Source organism: Mya arenaria, chromosome 4, assembly GCF_026914265.1.
Source record: "Mya arenaria isolate MELC-2E11 chromosome 4, ASM2691426v1".
Taxonomy (NCBI): Eukaryota; Metazoa; Mollusca; class Bivalvia; order Myida; family Myidae; genus Mya; species Mya arenaria.
In genome coordinates, this window is record NC_069125.1 from 29,566,090 (window position 1) to 29,578,970 (window position 12,881).

Here is a 12,881-nt window from a genome sequence, read left to right on the forward strand (position 1 = left end):
TCCCTTTGACGATGATTTTTCAAAATGGCTGCGCCCATGGGTGATGATAATAATTGTGTTTTAAATTCTTTTTTTGTTTGTATTCATCTCATATTTATGTCATGCGCATAATAAGAATATAATGAATTATGGTTAAGTCAAAGTTTGTTCGAAAAGATATACAGTACATGTTCAACTTCCTTGAATTTTGATTTTTTAAATTAATAAAACATTGCCATTGGCCGGATTGCACTAGTCCACCTAAATGGCCGTCAACGAGTCTTTTGACGATTTTTTTAATATGGCAGACTCGTGACGTCCACCATCCCAGCAAAAAGTAGCAAGCGGTCCTTGCGCAGAGAATCCTTGCGGCCACAATTTTGAAATTATCTCCGTTATAAATTCTACGAAAATATTATTGCCTACTATTGAACACTTATTAAGTTATAACAGTACTGGATGCCCACAAAACATGTTCAGTTATCATAAAACACTTACAAGTGTCGATTGTTTATCGAGTATCCCGATATCGGTAAATCTGGGACAAATCTGACTGGTTGTGTACATGTATAACGGTATTCGTGACCCATAATATATTAATGTGAAAATAACAACTCTAATGACAAATTAAATACAGTTCAGATCACTGTCGGATAAAAATTGAACAACTTTGTCATTATTATTCAACATCAATGCATATTATTACAGTATATCATTTCGCCCGTTGTTAAATGGTAGAGAGTTGTAGCGTTACAGGGATACATAAGAAATGTCAAAATAATAAAAAAAAGTATCCCTGATCACTCATTATTGTAGCTACGGATTGCACCAGCATTGCATTTGTTTGCATACACTTACTATTTTGTTTCCAGGTGCCTTAAATTGATAGCCCTGGAGCTGGTAAGTTGAAACTCTTTGGAACATGGAGGCTCTTGGGTCTGTCCAGAAGAAAATCTCGTGTGTGTTTGAGACGGCCGTATTTGATGAACCGTCAGCTAAACGTGAGCATCAGACATATCGGGTAAGATAAGCAACGCATAGCTCTAGGCACTTGCAGTCTGAAGCTCAGGAAAATATTATCTATGAAAAGTAACAGTTCGGGTTTGATCAAGAATACTGATACTAATAGTTGTGATGACCACAGCTTTTTATGCTGATTGGTCACAATTTATAGTCATGACATAATCATTCTTAAAAATATAAACACATGAAACAGTTGCAATTATTTTATATGTGTTAAAAATTGCTTATAAAATCATTAGAGTTTGAGCCATCACTTGGTCAGAAATTATATTAAAATCATCTTACTGACAGAAACAAAGATTTCTTACAAAAAACCTGGTCACTAATACTAGTATCAGTAGAGAAAGTAGGGTTTGTTCAGACAGACCCAAAATACGCCCAAAATGGTTAGGCTGTTTTCTTTTTTAAAAACCACAATAGACATCTAAGCACATTGTGCATTTTTATTCACACAACTAATTACCTTTCAAACCAATCCATGAGTCGATTCCCTGAGAGTGGTGTAGTGTTTCAGGTGTATGCCTCTCGCCCATCAGGTTGTGGGTTCGATCCTCACCAGTACCTCTAAGAAAGGACACCAATACTGGTTTATACCCAGGAAACACACTCAAGCTTGATTCTATAAGCAGTGATTTTTTTTGGAATTATTTTTACTTGCAAATTGGGAAAAAAAGTTGACTTTGGGAAAAATACAAAATCAGGCCAAAATAGCTAATATAATGGTAAATATACATGTTCTAACTTTTTTATGTACATACATTATGTTGTGAAAGAGTAAGTATTGTCAAGATTATGTTTATATTCAAGAAATTTGTTGCTTTTTTATTCATTGACGTAATCTACATTTATCAAATTGGGAAAAAATATAAAATTTTGGGAAAAATGGACATTTTTTCGCAAGGGGAAACAGCCTTTAGAAGGCAGTAAATTGCACGAAAAAATATCACTGTTAAGCTGTCAGCTTTTATCACAATGGAGCTAAAAGAAATTAGTTTTATAAACTAAATTCCTGAAAGATAATAAAAAATCTTGTAAATATCATTTGTTGTTCCACATGATAGTCAAAGTGAGACAATATATTTTTCCCATCAATTTTAATGTCAATGAATTTGCTTTTGCAGGTTGCTGCCACTAACACAATCAAAGTTCGAGCTCTGGAAAATGACATTCAAACTGCTGTTGCAACAGAAAAGTTAGATGGGACTTGTTGTTACATTTCAGAATTTGAAGGTATTAATTTAATTTATTTCTTTTGGACAGAAATCTTAATCAGTATAATCACAGACCTATGGTTTATAGGTCCATGGCAAAAATGATTGATAGTAGTGTTTTTAGTAACATATGTAACAGTTTCTGATATTACTTTTACATTCTTATGCGACAATACATGTTAGAACTTTTAGCTAAAGAATTATGGAAGGTTGCTGCACCCTGTCCATTTTTGGTAACAACCTTCTGCCTTCATGAAGACAAGCATGGACACCCTTTCTTTCGTATATTTAAATGGTTAAAATTATCAAATATCCTTATTATGGTTTTATGGTCAATGATTTACAGCAACATACTCATAAGAATTTGACTTTGCAGGAAATCCATGGCTGTGGGCTAGATTTGACCGTAAGCCAACAAAGGGCGCAGAGAAGAAGTTCCGTAAATGGCAGATAGGACGACAGAAACATGGAAAGCAAGGGGAGGGAGAATCGAGTAACCTTTCACCTACATTCAAGTGGGACATTCTAAAAGACTTTAAGGTGGCTTAAAACTTCTACCTCTCTTTAGTATTGTCATTACTGGTGGCTCATTAAAGCTGCACTCTCACAGATAAACTGTTTTTACAACTGTTTTTATTTTTTGTCTTGGAAAGAGCAAATTTTTGCGTAAATATCTGCAAATCAAAGATAAAAGATTGCTGACAAAAGATCAGATACCGTAGCAGATTTTCTTATTTCCGTTCGAAAATTAATGTTTTATGGCTTAAACCGTTACTAATGGTTTACGAAAAAATGCATAAAACATAAAAAAAATAACTTAAATTTAAAAATCTGCGATATAATTTTTTGTCAGCAGTCCTATATAACTGTTTTCCATGTATTTACGCAAAAATTGGCTGGTTGGTCAAGTTGTCAAAACGTTCAATCTGTGAGAGTCCAGCTTTAAATTGTATACACTCAAGATTTTCTTGATTAAGCCCAAAATATATATGTGCATATATAATTATAAGGCTAACCCATGAGGCCAAATATATAAACATGTATAACAAAATCCAGATTTATGCTTGTTTTGATCAATGTACATGTAATAGCATCTCTCATTTTTAATCAATTCAATGTTTATTTTTCATTGAATTCTCTAAATAGAAGGACTTATGATTTTATAACAGCTTACAAAAAGGTTTTAAGTTTTAATCTGGTCAAAGTATATACGAGGGGTGATCCAGAATTACAAGATTTTTTTATAAAAATTTCTGAATACACACACTTCTATCTACAGCAAAGATATTTATGAATTTAGTTTTATTGCAGATGTTATGTCTATATTGGATATTGGGAATGGTGCCCTTGTACCAGACAACATCGTCAACACATCAGGCTGGGTACCATACTCGTTGATTTCAAGGTAATGCTATCTCTTGTAGGAAACTGCAGTACTGGATCCCAGCTTCAGGAGTAGAGATTGTGGATGGTTCCCCTGTACCTGACAGCATCTGTCAAACGCCAAGCTGGGTACCAATCTTATATTGATATACTATTTTTTTGTAGGAAACTCCCCAGTACTGGATCCCAGCTTCAGGAGTAGAGATTGTGGATGGTTCCCCTATACCAGATGACATCGGCCACACGCCAGGTTGGGTACCAATCTCTTCATCGTCACGACCTCACTGCTGGCACCTGCAGGCTGTGGACCTGAAGGCTGGCCTGGCTTTGGTTCTACGGTAAAGTAATGGATGTAGCAGTAGATCAGCTTTTAAATATTTAGCTTGTTTGTTTTTCTGAAAAAAATAGTTGTCTCGTTTTTTGAAGAAAAAAGGTCGAAGTATTATGATAGACTTGATGTGGTTTGCGTTGTGCAAAAACTTTAACATTGACCATATAATTCAAATACCATCTGTTGACCATAACTCCATCCAAGATTTTTCAAATGACACTTGGTATGTTGCCAATGATATTAAACATAAGACCCATATCTCTGGCTTAGTTAAGTTGTCAAGTTAATGCTCTGTGGCACCATTATTTTGCCCATGCTCACAAGCTGCATAATTAGACTTACCCTATATTAAAGTTATGTCAAGTTATTTAATGGGAAATAGTTTCCCGAAAGCCAGGCACAAAAAGTACCAAATTTGATGCATGTGAATTGTTTCTTGGTTGTTTAACTCTTGCGGTGGTGTAAACATATGGCTGGAGAACAGAGTTCTTGATAATACGTTTGTATTCACTTGTATTTACTTTTGAACTCATAAGAAAAACATAGCCTCTAGGACTAAGGATGGCCATGGGCTGTTAAATTTATCTTTGACTGCTGTTAATCTTACAGAAATCTTACCATATGACTTGCAGGGAGGAGTTAGGAGGCGGTTTGTTTGTGGAGTGCGTCAATCTGTCCAGCTTGACTGGTCATACCGCGGAGCTCATAGGTACAAACATCAACGGAAATCCATATGGTCAGTTTGTGTTTGTATGGGTAAACAACCATGTTTATGACTGTTGATCAAAAATTAATTTGATTGTACATGTTTAGTTTAAACATTATATATTTTACAATGATTGTGAAGAAAGCTATGATAGCTTATACTAAGTCACTCTCGTTGGACGATGTTGCGTGAGAGTGTGGTTTTGTGTTGTGGGGGAAACCGGAGTACCCGGAGAAAAACCCACTTGTCTGGCTCGGTGACCACTAACCAAATTCAAATGCGCCCAGGCCAGGAGTCAAACTCGGGTCGCCTTGGTGAGAAGCGAGTGCGATAACCACTGGGCTAACCGGACAACCTTAATACTTTATCTGACTGTAACACTAAATAGGCTGAAGCTATCAAACAAAGGGCTGATTGTTCACAACTTTTTTCAAATTTAGCAACATGGTTAAATTTGTTATTGTTGACTTTTAAAGGTGAACTATTCTATGATGTGCTAAGATATTTGGATAACACAATCACAGCTGAAACTGTTGTTACAAAATTTGGAAGAATTACTGCAGATAACTAGTGAAAATTTCAGAGTAGTACAGATTTAGTTAACAACGATGATGATAACAACATTGTTAAATTTAACAAAGTATTGAACAAGCCGGCCATTGTTTCATATGAATGCTTCTTTGAAAGATCACCATTTGAAGAGTAAAAATTGTTTTAATATTTATATCTTTGATTTTATTTTAAACCTACAAATGTCAAAAGAACGTTATTTTGAAATTTTGAAATGTTAATCAATTATAGAGTTGTATGGAATTGAACAATATGTACTTAATTCTAGAGGTATGAATTAAAAATTGGTTTTAAATCTTACAGGTCTAGGCACAAAGAAGAACCCAATCCATCTGCTTGTAATCCACGGGACCATCAAGGTAGAGAATGCCCCGCCAATCTCCTTGGAAGACATTAGGGCATGGTTCAAGGGGTCGGGGCAGGTGGAAGGTATCGTCTGGCATTGTGCCAACGGGACACTTTTCAAGGTGGGTAAAGTTAATTTAAGAATTCTCTCATTGGACATGGGGCTGTTTGTTCTGAACTTTGTTTAAGTTAACAATGTTGTTAACGTCATCGTTGTAAACTTTCAAATCTGTACTGGAAAGCTCATGGATGCACTTATGATACACAGTATTTCTAACATGATTTAATACAACTGTTTTAGCTTATTTTGTTTAAATATATGAGCACATGTTGTTAAAGCTACACTCTCACAGATATACCGTTTTTACAACTTTTTTATTTTTTCAAATTTTGTCTTAGAGAAAGCAAATTTTTGCGTAAATATCCGCAAATCAACGATTAAAGATTGCTAACAAAAGGTCAGAACGCAGAATTTCATATTTCCGTTCGAAAATTAATGTTTTATGGATTAAACCTTTACTATAAACGGTTTAAGGAAAATGCCTAAAACGTCAATTTTTAAACTTGAATATACAAATCTGGGGTCTCATTTTTTGTCAACAGTCTTATATAGCAGGTTTTCATGCATTTTCGCAAAAAATGGCTCGTTCCAAGACAAAAAATTAAAAAGCTGTCAAAACGTTAAATCCGTGAGAGTGCAGCTTAAACTCTTACAAAGTTCTGATCAATCCGGCCAATGTTTGATTATATTTATATATATATATATATATGTGCAACAGAAACTGTGTACTTTATATCAATGAGTGTGCCTTTCCGAATTGTTATAGGTTAAATTAAAGTTTTCTTCAATGGGCAAGATAAATTTTAGGCTTGTTAATAAATAGACATAATCTTGACATTAAAGTAAAGATATTCATAACAATCAATTAAAATTGAACATTGGCCCTTGCAAGTGCCCCATTAAGGCTCATTCAATGTTCAGAAGTGCTCTTTCTGATCTAGCACCCTGCCCTTTTCAAATCCTGGCTGGAGCACTGAAATAGATTCTATTATATGAATATATTGGAAGTCAGTTAAAAAATATCCTCACTAAACCAGCAGCATTGACTGTTTATAAAAAAAACATTGTTTTCCTTTATCAATAGTGTATTTCATACAGGTTAATAATTATGTTTTGTATATTTCATAGGTTAACAATTATGTTTTGTATATTTCATAGGTTAACAATTATGTTTTGTATATTTCATAGGCTAACAATTATGTTTTGTATATTTCATAGGTTAACAATTATGTTTTGTTGTTGCACAGGTTCACAGGAACCATGTGTCCCTGAAATGGCCAGTTTCTGATCCGACCTTGACCTTGAGACCTGTGAAAATATCCATGGATACCAATGACCTTGATATTGAAAATGACTTCATAGCAACCATGGCCAAACTGAATGGACACACTTGTGACAGCTTGAAAGATCTGGAGAGAATTGTGTCAGAGTTGGACAATATTGATGGAGATTGTGATCAGAAGAATGATGAAAAGTCATAGCGTTTTTTCCAAGATCTTTCTTGAAACTTGGGTCCAGTTACATGCTTTTATGGCTTTATTTTAATTCTCTCACAGTTTTCATTAAACCATTCTTTACAATTGGGTCCATATCTTATTGAAAGAGATGCTTTTTTACTGCCTGAAATTTCAAATTGTGATTGATAAACCATAAACCATTATCATTGCATCTTATATAAAATAAAACATTAATGTTTTAGGTACAGACAATTCTTCTTGATCTTTTATGTACATTTTATAATGGCATTTAAGATCTTCTAAATAATCATGTGCTTTTTTGCATGACACAAAATTTCATCATAAAGGGTATTTGTGGGTTCTACATTGAAAGTGATTATTTCACTTTCTATAAGGCCAGACATCAAGTTGTTTGTAATTTTATGTTTAAGGTAAAGAAAATGCTTGCTTTAATGATGAGGCATCATCAAAAATCCAAGTTAGAGGTCTCATGTTAATAATTTCTCAAAGATGTTGACAGTTAATGTTCTAAAAAAGTAAGTAACGCTATTGAAAATTGAATAATTTTTGGCCTGTATTTATTAAATTAAATTTAAATGAGTATGCCAGTTCCTGTTTAGTGTTTGTTCATGATAATTTTTATTATGTAAAATAACTCATTTTCATTATACCCCCACAAACGAAGTTTGAGGGGGTATATAGGAGTGAGCTTGTCGGTTGGTCGGTCGGTTTTCATGGTTTCCGGACGATAACTCATGAAAGGCTGGACAGATTTGAAAATTTTTTGGTACACAGGTGTAACTTCAGAAGATACAGGTCAAGTTCGATATTGGGGCTGGTGGGGCCAAGGTCAAGGTCACTGTTACTAAAAATAGAAAAACGGTTTCCGGACGATAACTCATGAAAGGCTGGACAGATTTGAAAAAATTTTGGTACACAGGTGTAACATCAGAAGATACAGGTCAAGTTCGATATTGGGGCTGGTGGGGCCAAGGTCAAGGTCACTGTTACTAAAAATAGAAAAACGGTTTCCGGATGATAACTCATGAAAGGCTTGACAGATTTGAAAAAATTTTGGTACCCCGGTGTAACATCAGAAGATACAGGTCAATTATGATATTGGGGCTGGTGGGGCCAAGGTCAAGGTCACTGTTACTAAAAATAGAAAAACGGTTTCTGGACGATAACTCATGAAAGGCTTGACAGATTTGAAAAAATTTTGGTACACAGTAGTAACATCAGAAGATACAGGTCAAGTTCGATATTGGGGCTGGTGGGGTCAAGGTCACTGTTACTAAAAATAGAAAAACGGTTTCCGGACGATAACTCATGAAAGGCTTGACAGATTTGAACATTTTTTGGTACACAGGTGTAACATCAGAAGATACAGGTCAAGTTCAATATTGGGGCTGGTGGGGCCAAGGTCAAGGTCACTGTTACTAAAAATAGAAAAACGGTTTCCGGACGATAACTCATGAAAGGCTTGACAGATTTGAAAAATTTTTGGTACACAGGTGTAACATCAGAAGATACAGGTCAAGTTCGATATTGGGGCTGGTGGGGTCAAGGTCACTGTTACTAAAAATAGAAAAGCGGTTTCTGGATGATAACTGATGAAAGGCTTGACAGATTTGAAATTTTTTTGGTACATAGGTGTAACATCAGAAGATACAGGTCAAGTTCGATATTGGGGCTGGTGGGGCCAAGGTCAAGGTCACTGTTACTAAAAAAAGAAAAACGGTTTCTGGACGATAACTCATGAAAGGCTAAACGGATTTGAACAATTTTTGGTACACAGGTGTAACATCAGAAGATACAGGTCAAGTTCGATATTGGGGCTGGTGGGGCCAAGGTCAAGGTCACTGTTACTAAAAATAGAAAAACGGTTTCCGGACGATAACTCATGAAAGGCTTGACAGATTTGAAAAATTTTTGGTACACAGGTGTAACATCAGAAGATACAGGTCAAGTTCGATATTGGGGCTGGTGGGGCCAAGGTCAAGGTCACTGTTACTAAAAAAGAAAAACGGTTTCTGGACGATAACTCATGAAAGGCTAAACGGATTTGAAAATTTTTTCGTACACAGGTGTAACATCAGAAGATACAGATCAAGTTCGATATTGGGGCTGGTGGGGTCAAGGTCACTGTTACTAAAAATAGAAAAACGGTTTCCGGACGATAACTCATGAAAGGCTTGACAGATTTGAACATTTTTTGGTACACAGGTGTAACATCAGAAGATACAGGTCAGGTTCGATATTGGGGCTGGTGGGGCCAAGGTCAAGGTCACTGTTACTAAAAATAGAAAAATGGTTTCTGCTTCATAACTTTAATTGGGCATGAGATATTGTGATGAAACTTGCTGTATAGGCAGCCTCTGTGAAGACAATACTTGTGATTGAAAATGGGGCCAGTGGAGTAAAGGTTTTTGTGCACTGTTACGAAAATAGAAAAACGGTTTCTGGACAAACAATACATGCATGATAAAAGAAGATGCAGTGTGCAGTAACCTTGGAGTTATGGCCTCTTTTCAAAGGAATGGTTTGCCATTCCTGTGTCCAGGCGGCATTTGGGGGTATTCGTCACTCCTGTGACAGCTCTAGTTAATGCTTAAAAAAAAATCCAGTATATAATTTTTTGCTTAGTATGTTATTTATTTATTTCATATTCGTTTCAAGTACAGCTGATATTTCATGTCGATATCTATTTCAAAATAAATTTGTGTATCTTATATTAAATCATTGATTTTTAGCTCTACTGGCCAAAGGCCAGAAGAGCTTATGCGATGGTAATGTGTACGTAGTATGTGCGGTCGTGCGTCCATGCGGTCGTGCGTCTGTAAACAATTGCTTGTGAACACGATACAGTCTTCAGTTTTGATTGTATCTCGATGAAACTTGTACAGTATATAGATATCCATTAGAGCTCGGTTCCTTTCGAAAACCAGCCAGATCCGTCCATAAATGCCTAGATTATAGGCCATGAAAGTTCGTGCGTCCATGCAGTCGTGCGTCTGTAAACAATTGCTTGTGAACACGATACAGTCTTCAGTTTTGATTGTATCTCGATGAAACTTGTACAGTATATAGATATCCATTAGAGCTCGGTTCCTTTCGAAAACCAGCCAGATCCGTCCATAAATGCCTAGGTTATGGGCCATGAAAGTTTTAAAAAATGCTTTCTATTTTTAGCCAGGTCTGCATGAGCGAATTCTATTTTTAGCCAAGTTTACATGTACATGTAAATTCAAGTCTAGAGTTAAGGGAGACAATTTGCAAGTCTAGGATTTTGAGAGACAATTTGCGTTTTGCTTCTGCAGCTGATCTTGTGAATTACTCTGCCTTGTTCTTGTTGAAAGCCCAAAGGCCATTTTTTAGCTTTAAGTTCTGTAGTTTGCACATTCATCTTAACAAAATTGGTTGTGAATGTTTAAGTTATGCACCTGGTGTCATTACTGGCCACACCCAGGGTTCACAGGTTTGGTTAACATAAATCTGGAAAGGTTTGAAAATCTTTTTGTGTGTTCGTGCATCCATCTCAGCACAATTGATTGTGAATGTTTGTTCAAATTGATCAATGTTGTCCTAGGATGCCCTTGACTTTGACCTTTTGACCAACTTTTTTTAACTTCTAAAACTACAGAAATTTTTACTATGAGTACAGTTTTGAAAGCATTTTTTTTTTGTCAGATGACTTTTACTTGGCACATATTAAAATAGTTCATGCAACTAATCTGCTTACAATACTTTCTGGGCTCAGATGTTGAACGTGCTACGTTTTCAGGTAACCCAAACACAAAACATAAAGTATATGTCTGTTGCCTTTTGCCCATACATACATGCTCTGGATTGATATGACTACAAAAGCCATGCCAGTAGAGCATAGGCCCTTTTGGGCCTCTTGTTTATAATGGCCAGAAATTTAGGGTACATTTAAGTGTTAAGTTTTATAACATTTTAGCTTGATTGTGCTGAAAGATTATAGAATATCTTGGAATTTGTTTCCCGTGCAGAAACCAGTGCAGGTGTCCTTGAAAACAAAAGTATTCTTGACATAAGTCCTTGACACTTTCGATGTTTGAGGTATGGAAACAACCTCGCGTTAAAAATAGATTAACTTGAATGTTGGTTTTTGGAGGTTTTGTTTATGAATGGATAATGGACAACTTGTATTCAATATTTTGCTTGTCTTTTGTTGTTTTCAAAGATAAAAGTTAAAGTGTTTTGATAGCTTTTTTTGGCATTGCTGACGTCTGGGAGTAGGATTTGTTATTGGTCCCAGCTGACATGGACAACTTGAGCAGCATCGGTGTGCAAAAACTTAAACCTTGGCCGGAACTCAAAAGCTGGTAATGATGGTCAAATGGAAAGTTTAACACATATTGTCAGCCCGAAAAAGTATGCATTTGTGTAAGCAAGGCCCATAACTTCTTGCTTTAATAATTGTTGAGTTATGCCCCTTTTCAGCTTAAAAAAGGCATTGGCATCCACTATTGGTGCTCTGGTAATCTGCCCGTATGTTCACTGTAAAGTTGATTGATGTAACTTTTTACATTAATCTGAAAAAAGGTTCTGAAATTATTTTCCCCACTTTGAATTAGAACAGTTATACCTTTTATCATGATCTTAAAAATTACAATCCATTGTGTAATTTCTTTCTTTTGTGATATTTATATGGATTAAAAAAATAAACTTGTGACTCTGAAGGGAAAAAATGTCTTTGGACTTAACTTAAGCTAGGCATACCAATGATACCAGTATACTTACAGGTTCTTTAGTTCAGGATAAATCCTAAAATTGGGATTGGAGCTTTTAACATCAGACTATTGTACAGTTGTTTTTGCTCAGAGGTCTGCATTAAAAATAGTATATTAGGAAGTACCTTGTAATTAATATAAATAACTTGGGGAAAACGAATTCAAAAGGGGTCTGTTTGAGTATGAGAGATTTATTCCTTAAGAAAGGCAAAGGGGATTAGACCACTTTGAACAATTTTAAGAGGTCTTTACTCTTTTACCGTGCTTTAGGCATGAATCCCTCATACTCAAACAGACCCTGGCTATTTTTTAGGATTAAAAATTATCAGCTGTTAGAAACTCTGATGCTGTTTTTTCACTTTGTATATGTTCTATGTCAAAAACCTATTTGTTAAACTCGGTATGTTGTTTTATGCGAAAAGTAGTATTTTGTTGTGGTGGAGAGTTTGTCAGTACGGTATTAAACTTGAAAAGATATTTTATATTTTGTTATGAGACGTTTTTAAATCAGAAATCCATGTTCAAGGAATTAACAAGATTGCTACTTGGAAAGCTAGCTTTTCCATTCTTGAAATAATCATCCTTTGGAAAATATCTTAAATAATTGTATTCCTTTTTAAATCCTTGTCTGACAATAAAGCAAACTATTCTGGAAAATAAATATATAAATAATATGACCCTACTGTCGTTGACCAGTCCCACATTGGCATAGTATTGAGTGTTGGGTGCTGTCGTTTACACATTATTTCTTTTCTAATCCCTTGTGAAAGAATTCAACTGCTGGTTAGTGTTTATATTCAAGAAAATGCAGTAACACTAATGCCACTGATTTATGACGCCATTGACGCCGAATGGAAATTTAAAAAAAATGTTACCGTTACCGTTTGTAAAACCTAAAAGCAATTTCTTTGGTTAAAAATACAACCTACCGGTATGTGATAAAACATAGAATTTTTCATAGGATGCATACCATGGTATAAAAGAAAATATATAATGATAGTAATATTTTTTGACACTTTGTACCACATCTCGTTTGGTGTATAAACATGCATCTATCT

At 35.2% G+C, this 12,881-nt stretch overlaps 1 protein-coding gene across 2 annotated transcripts; it reads left to right on the top strand.

Moving 5' to 3' along the window:
- The first annotated feature begins 6 nt into the window (after positions 1-6).
- LOC128230471 (uncharacterized protein C12orf29 homolog) lies at positions 7-12,300 on the top strand. 2 transcript variants are annotated; one of them, XM_052942760.1, is made up of 8 exons: positions 7-40; positions 852-1,000; positions 2,124-2,232; positions 2,590-2,753; positions 3,762-3,934; positions 4,560-4,663; positions 5,507-5,670; positions 6,857-12,300. In XM_052942760.1, exons 2-8 carry the CDS (start codon positions 902-904, stop codon positions 7,088-7,090), a joined length of 1,047 nt encoding a protein of 348 aa, XP_052798720.1. In that variant the 5' UTR covers positions 7-40; positions 852-901; the 3' UTR covers positions 7,091-12,300. The 2 variants fall into 2 exon arrangements, with proteins under 2 accessions (XP_052798720.1, XP_052798721.1); XM_052942761.1 differs by having other exon boundaries at positions 852-980.
- The last annotated feature ends 581 nt before the right edge of the window (positions 12,301-12,881 follow it).

Bases quoted from the DNA above. Each gene is read 5' to 3' on its own strand.
- LOC128230471 (XM_052942760.1), top strand. From the start codon at position 902: ATGGAGGCTCTTGGGTCTGTCCAGAAGAAAATCTCGTGTGTGTTTGAG. The intron at 4,664-5,506 runs GTCAGTTTGTGT...TAAATCTTACAG, and splicing joins CATCAACGGAAATCCATATG to GTCTAGGCACAAAGAAGAAC. The intron at 5,671-6,856 runs GTGGGTAAAGTT...GTTGTTGCACAG, and splicing joins CCAACGGGACACTTTTCAAG to GTTCACAGGAACCATGTGTC.